General features: G+C 45.3%; 1 protein-coding gene across 1 annotated transcript in view; it reads left to right on the plus strand.

Annotated features, from left to right (window-relative positions):
• rnf168 (ring finger protein 168) overlaps nt 1-7,793 on the plus strand; it is a 23,586-nt gene that overhangs the window by 2,323 nt on the left and 13,470 nt on the right. The window contains exons 2-4 of the mRNA XM_020621824.1: nt 4,221-4,402; nt 5,438-5,633; nt 5,789-5,859. Of these exons, the coding sequence (XP_020477480.1) occupies nt 4,238-4,402; nt 5,438-5,633; nt 5,789-5,859 (432 nt within the window). The 5' untranslated portion in view covers nt 4,221-4,237. The remainder of the gene's footprint in view (nt 1-4,220; nt 4,403-5,437; nt 5,634-5,788; nt 5,860-7,793) is intronic.

A 7,793-nucleotide genomic window follows, 5' to 3' on the forward strand; every position in this document is an offset into this window, starting at 1 on the left:
TGCCGAGCTGAAGTCCACAAAGAGGGCCAGTGCATCGGTCCCTGGGGAGTCGAGGTGTTGCAGGATGTAATGCAGTGCCATGTTCACTGCATTACAGTGACCTGTTGAAGATGAGTGTGAAGATGGGGGCCAGCTGATCAGGGCACACTTTCAAGCAGGAGGGGGTCACACCATCTGGGCCTGGTGCCTTTCTGATGTTTTGTCTTTTAAAGAGGCCACGCACATCCTTTTCACAGATCGTTAGAGGTGGGGGGCTGGAGGGAAGGTTGGTGATTGTTGGGGGAGCAGCTGCTGGATCTGTGGTGGGGAGGGTGGGGGGGTGTTGAGTGTCAAACCTGCAGTAGAATATATTCAGGTCTTGTGCCAGTTGACGGTCCTCCTCAGCGGGGGGGGATGGTTTCCTATAACCAGTGATGGTTTTCAGGCTCCCCCACACAGACGAGGGGTCGTTGGCTGAAACCTGAGCTTTCAGCTTTTCAGAGTAGCTCCTCTTTGCTGCTCTGATCTCCCTTGTCAGTGTGTTCCTTGCCTGGCTGTACAGAGTCCTGTCCCCACTTCTGTAAGCCTCCTCTTTGGCATGACGAAGCTGCTTGAGTCTGGCTGTGAACCAGGGCTTGTTGCAGTATGAGCAGGTCTCTGTGTGCACACACATCCTTACAGAAATTGATGTGTGATGTCACAGTGTCAGTGAGTTCATCCAGGTCTGTAGCTGCAGTCTCACATACACTCTAATCTGTGCAATCAATGCACACTCCAGTTTGTGCAGTCAAAGCAGGCCTGTAGCTCTGAATTAGCCTCCTCAGTCCAGCTCTTCACTGTTTTGACTACAGGCTTTGCAGCTTTAAGTTTCTGCCTGCAGGTTGGAATAAGATGGACCATACAGTGATCTGAGAGTCTGAGGGCTGCACGGGGGACAGAGTGATAGGTGTCTTTTATTGTTGTGTAGCAGTGGTCCAGTGTGACTTTGTCCCTGGTGGGACAGGTGATGTGCTGCCTGTATTTGGGCAGTTTGTGGGTGAGATTTGCTCTGTTAAAGTCCCCTAGAACAATGAGTGCAGAGTCTGGATGTTCTAGCTCCACGCTAGTTATCAGTTCTGCTAGGAGCCGTAGCGCGTTAGTGTTATCCTGCGGTGTTATGTACACTCCCATTAGAATGAAACTGTTGAATTCACGGGGAGAGTAAAAGGGTTTGCAGTTGATAACAAGAGTCTTTAGGTCTGTGGTACTCGTCCTCTGTAGCACTGTGACGTCTGTGCACCAACCTTCATTTATGTAGAAGCAGATTCCACCTCTTCTTGTTTTCCTGGTCAGCACCTTTACACAATCTGCTCTGAACACCTGGAACCCAGGTATTCGAATCGCGCTGTCGAGAATGTTTGAGTCGCTGAGCCAGGTCTCCATGAAGCACAAAGCAGCAGAGCTTGCAAAGTCAGAGTTAGTCCTGTTGACGAGAAGAATTTCATCCATTTTGTTAACCAGGGAGCGGAGATTAGCCAGGTGAATAGATGGGAGTGAGGTCCGAGTTCCCCTCTGTCGTAACTGCACCAGAGCGTTTTCCACGCCGGCGGTGTTGTTTTTTCCAGGTCCTGTATATCGCGGCTGCGCCTCCGATCAGAATGTCCATACAGCATTCATTGTTCACAAAAATCGGAGGAAGGTAGTTTGGTGTGAGTTGTCCGATATTTAACAGTTCTTCTCTGGATGAGTTGCACAAGATAAAGAAAACAAAAAAACAACAAACACAAGAGAGCGCGAGTAACCTCGGTCGGCCATCGCTGTCGGCGCCGGAAGAACAGAATAAAAACCTAATAGAAACATGGATACATTTGTTGGTACCCTTACCGCTCATTGAAACAAAGCTTCATACCTTTTGAAAATTTATGAAAGCATCTGTCTGCATGCATTTGGTATGTTATACGGTTAAGCAAAGACAGTGTGAAAAATAATCCCATTTATTGTGTTCCACAAGTCGTCTTCTCTCTGAATTTCATTATATGTACCAGGTATGCACAGGTGGTTAACTGGTAGCCACCTAGGGCTTCATTTCTAAAACTTTGTGTAGGATTCATACAAAAATTGTACCTGCACACAAAACACAGGATTGGCGTACTCCAAAAAATATTTGGATTTATAAAATGGTGCACATGCACACTTCCACATAATTTCCCTTGATAAATCACAATCAACCTGATCGTCCCTGGTAGGCTAGTGGTTAAGGCGCAGCGCTCTCGCCGCTGCACCATGGGTTTTAATCAGGGTTGCGTCAGGAAGGGCATTCGGCGTAAAACACGTGCCAAATGTCAACATGTGAGTTGTCAGCGTGACGATTCGCTGTGGCGACCCCTAAAAACGGGGTGTGACTTTCTTCTAAATCACAATCAACCTGATAATGTGAGCAGTGTGGTGAGCTGCATATTCCGTCTGAAACGCTCCCATGATTAACCATATAAGGTCAATGCAAAACACTCAAAACACACGGCAAACAAAGGAGAGGCTCATTGCTGCAGAAGCTCTTAATGCAACAAACAAGATAATCCCCAGATTAAAGTGCTCAGACATGCAGATGGATGCCTTAAACGCTCTGCTGCAGACCGTTCGAATATGGACCGCCTGGCAGAGACACAGGGACACTGAAGCTCAGTGTTTCTGACTATTTTCAATGGAAAATAGCTAAAGCTTCCTGGAAAAAGATACTAAATGTCACTATATGATGTCACACATTTGCATTCTGTCATCACATGACCTCACACGTATTTGCATAGCAGTACATCCATGCTAACTAAGGGTGTGATGCCAGTCAGAATTAAACCCATGCAAACCATATTTACAAAAAATGTGCGTACTGTTTATATTATTGTTCATTCAGTATTTAAAACATTCTCAAAACTGCCACCTAAACGAAATGATTGTAACTGTAATATAACAATTTAAAGCCCCTTTCCCACTGCCCAAAAATCCCATGTAAACTCTACATCTCAGCTTTTGACAGCAGCGGGAATGCGACTACTGGGACAAATGACCCAGGACAAACGACTGTAATTGACATTGGGTTTTCTATCCGTATTGCCTCCGCACACCTTGGCTTGGAAACAATGGGAAAGCCAAACTTTGCTAAAACTAGAGAGAGAGAGAGAGAGAGAGATGTATATGACAGTATTTCTATCGCCTGTTGTCTTACTGTTAACTGAAAACTGTCAGTGAGGATGAAACACTATGAACTCTGGCATGCACATTTGCAGCTCATTTATGTTTGTGCCCATGGCAGTGCGATCGACTGAATGCTCTGGCTCTGTTCCTGTCCTCCTCTCTCCTGCTCACTGACCGGAGTAGACGCTCATTTGTTGTGTTATCACTGCAATTCTGTAGGCTCTGGGACTTTTGGGTCAAATGAGGAGAGGTGCTGGGTCCATGTTTATTCCGGGAGGGCTGGACTGATGGTGATTTTCAACATAGTATTTCAGACCGAAAAATAAATGGATAACTGCTAACATGTCTCACTAGCTTGTCTTCTTTACATGAAGCAGAAAAATCCTTTCAGTGTTTATAGTTTTTAAAAAATGTTGTTTTGAATTGCAGTCTGACGCCCTCCTGCTTCCATTGTGATTAAATTGTAGGTAGAACATTTTACTTCCCTAATACAGGTGACTGTCAGAGCTCCACCTCCTGACCCGAAGTGTCACAAGGATACGAGTGCTGCTAGTTGTCCCTTTGTTTTGCTTTTGTTTTTATATATACTGGGAGAAAGACTTCAGTTAACAACACCAATGCTCAGTTCTGCATGTGCACTGAAACCTAGGCGAGTAAAACCTAGTTGCTTATCAAAAACACCTGCTAAGCAGGCACAGACTGGCAGAGAAGCGATAATTTCAGATTTGCCCGCAGACTGCCATCTACCACAGGTACAACAAAAGTATTAAGACCGCCATTCTTACACAGCTGGTATGGGCACTGCTCTTATTTGTCCTGTTGCCACAGTGAATCATAGTACCACAGCTCTGGTGATGATACTTTGAACAGGACTCACACAGACTGAACTCTGATCAGCCATTTGTTTTGTCTCCAGGCTTTGTTAAAAAAATGGTGTGTGGATCACCAGAGTTATTATGCCTGATGTGTATCACTGAGCAGACTAGGCAGGAGCTGAATTTTAAACTTACAGTAAATGAATTAGCTGTGAACATGGACTGTGGTCTCTGAAGCTCTCTGATCCTGTTTTCTAGGTAGCTCGAGGAGGAAGATGGCCCCAGTCTCAGATGCAGAGGTGGAAGTGGAGGTGACCTCAGTGTCAGACAGAGGGAGGAGAGGAAGAGCCCCGCTGTCTCTGGATGACTGCCGCTGTCCGGTCTGTCTGGAGATCTTCATGGAGCCGGTGACACTGCCCTGCAAACACACCTTCTGCAAGGTAACAGTGGTTAGCATGTCGTGGCTAGAATGTGATACCGACTAAATTAATTCAGACAAATGATCCCAATTTAAGTAATCATTTAATATTACAATTATTCTCAACAGAGTAGTAGTTGAATAAGTAATCTGCTAGTTAGGAAACAGAGAACAGAGTCACTCCTCCTGCAATGGGATAGATAAAGTATTAAATAAGAAGATTGTCAGAGCGTCAATCAGTCATTGTTGGTCACAAGGTACAGTCAGTCGGAGTCCATAGTCCACCCGGCCGGGTCCACAAGCACACTCAAGACCATCCTTAATTCTTCTTCTCCTAACCCAGCTATCCCAGCCTTTATCTTCTCCCAGTTACACAGCCTTCTATGGCCTGAGCCAGAGACACAGTCTCATGCCAGCTCCACAGCCCTTCTTCCGAGCATTGTCTAAGATGTCCAGTACATGAACTTCTAGGTCGCATTGACCTAGCGCACATTTCCTTTCTCTAAATCTGAACAGAGCACATGAACCGTTCACATAAGGCTGAAGCTATGTCCATTCCCCATTTAAGGAGGAAGTCGCTCTGGATGTTTACCCATAAATTAAACAAGGGGGACACAGCCCAAGATATTCTTGCTTGAGCAAGAGAAGAGAAACAGATCAAGCTTACATAAACACTTAGCTCAGCCTTACATAACTATTACAAATAATATCTATATATGAACTACATACTGTTCTATTACATATTACCTCTGGACTGGTACCTTGTTTGTTTTTAACCACTACAAGCATCAAACACGAGTTGGTGGCGATACAACAGCACTTTGAGTTAACTATGAACGAAACAGGTTTGTAGAGCGTGGATAACATCAATTACATTTCAAGTATTTCACCCGTTCTGTGTGGACTGGGAACCCAAAGAAAACATTTAGATACTTTGACTGGCAGGACAGGGTTTGAATGAAGAACCTTTAGGGACAGATGTTGTTGTCTGTTGATTTATTTTCAGACAAGAGCTGCATTTCAGTTTAACACCTGTGCTCTGTGTATGTTCTGTCAGAGCTGCTTCCTGGAGACAGTCAATAAAGCCACGCTGTGCTGTCCAATGTGCAGGAAGAGAGTTTCCACCTGGGCCAGACTAAACAGCAGGAACAACACGCTGGTCAACCAGGAGCTGTGGAAGCAGATCCAGACCTGCTTTCCACTGCAGTGTCAGCGCCGTCTCACCGGGCAAGAAGCCGAGGTTGACCAGGCAGGTACGGGCACGCATACAGGCAGAGATATCCCATAATAGTATCAGTCTGCTAGCTGTTTACCCTCATACTCAGCTGGATGGAAACTCGGCTTGAGTGTAAAACCATTCAAAGGTGAAAGGCCTCACCACTGTGCTTCACCTGCTCTCTGTGTGTAGTTTCACTGCGTTTTCCCAGAGTGAGTCAGCCCGGAGAGCTGCGGCAGGAATATGAAGAGCAGATCACTAAAGTAAGTTCAGCCACTTTTCCATTTGAATCCTTCTGCCTCATCATTTCAGCCATGTTTGCCTGTTTTAGAGAGACTGCAGTGTTTCCCCATATGTTGACTTATTTGTGGTGGGTTGCCACAATGTCAACACTGACCACTATATATTGATTTAAAACAGGTTAAATCTTATTTCAATGTAGTGCCATGCTTAAAGCATGTACTTGCTCAGATCCTCTAACATTAAAAGAGATTCACATCTTCTAATATGGTATTAACAAGCTAGTAAGGCTAGCTAAGCTAACATCTGAATGCAGCTTTTGCCGAGGTCAGTGCGCTGTATATAGCTTGGATGTGTACGGACTGCTCTGCAAGTGGATAGAGTTAATGCCAGTTCATAAACTCTGACGCTAAATGTTTGCCCCCTTAGTCCAAGGGGATATCGAAAAACACATGGGAAAGCTGATCAGTCCGATCAGAGTGATTAGTGATCCAGTTGATTCTTTCAGAATGTTTATTGGTTTCAACCAGTGCTGCTGAAGCAGCAAGAGAGTGTCAGGGAGAGAGAGCTGAATGAGAGGTGTAGGAGGAGGGCAGCAGACAGCATGCTGCTGCTGTGGGAGACCTTGTGCATAAGGGACAGGTCAGATGAACAGCACTATAGCATTACTATATTTAATTTAAAAAAATCTTTCATGAAAGCATGAGCCCCCCCTCGACACACACACTCCCGAGCTACCGCCACAATTGGGATGTATTTCTGTGGGAAACACTGAACTGACGGTGTCGGCAGAGGACCAGAGCTGTACTCGGAGCTGTGTCGCCACCGTGACATCACCATGGCATTAGTGCTGTGCCGATAAACGATATAATATCGAATCGCAATAAAATCTATATCAATAACGATAAGCTCTCTGCATTTTTACTCGATATGAATTTGTAAGAGCCAATCACACAGCAGCAATATGCGACAACAGCCAATCAACATGCAGCTTTAAATGTGCACGTCAGAGAACGAAGTTAGCAAATTTCCTACAGTACTTTGCAAAACAAGCTGGAGACGAGGATGGCAAAAATGAGTGAAAGCAGTGGCGAAAGTGAGACAAACATCGAGCAAGTAGTCAAAAATGCCGACAAACAAGGTCGCACAAATTCAGTTATATGGAAGTGGTTTGTCTTTTTGAAGAGCGATGAGGTGCAGATTCAAACGATCTGTAAAAAATGTCGTAGCCCGTTCAAAACCAAAACTGGTAACACAACCAACCTATTCCATCACCTAAAAAAGTGTCATCCCAGTGAACACACTGAAAGCATGAAAATGTGGGCTGATGCTAACGTTACTCCATCAACAAGTAGAGCTAGCAGCGGGGCTGTACCAAAGCAGAAGTCGATCGCATCGTCCTTTGTGGCCATTACTCCTTATGAAGTGAGTTCCAAAAGGAGCAAGGATATAACGAGAGCCGTTTCATTCTTTCTGGTGAAAGACATGATGCCCCTAAACACAGTGGAGCGCGACAGTTTTAAGAAATTATTTAAAGTGCTTGACTCCAGGTACGAACTTCTGGGCAGAAAATACTTCTCCAAAACCGCATCGTCCCAGCTTTACGAAGAGTGTCATGGAAAGCTGGAAAATGAGCTAAAGGACGTGAGATACTTTGCTACTACCACTGACCTGTGGTCCAGCCGCACATGTGAGCCATATATGAGCCTCACTATGCTCACTAAGAAGACAATGGGCAGCTTTTTTAAGAAGTCCTACACTGAGCCTGTTGCAACATCTGATCTGACAGAACAGCAGGCTTTTGAGGCTGAACTAAACAGCTACCTGCAAGGTCCTATTGCAGACAGCGAGACCAACCCCCTGGCATGGTGGAAGATTAATTCACCAACATACCCCAGAGTGAGCCTCCTGGCCAAACGTTACCTCTGCATTCCTCCCACAAGATCACCCTCAGAGC

This window comes from Monopterus albus, unplaced genomic scaffold, assembly GCF_001952655.1.
Source record: "Monopterus albus unplaced genomic scaffold, M_albus_1.0 scaffold268.1, whole genome shotgun sequence".
NCBI lineage: Eukaryota > Metazoa > Chordata > Actinopteri > Synbranchiformes > Synbranchidae > Monopterus > Monopterus albus.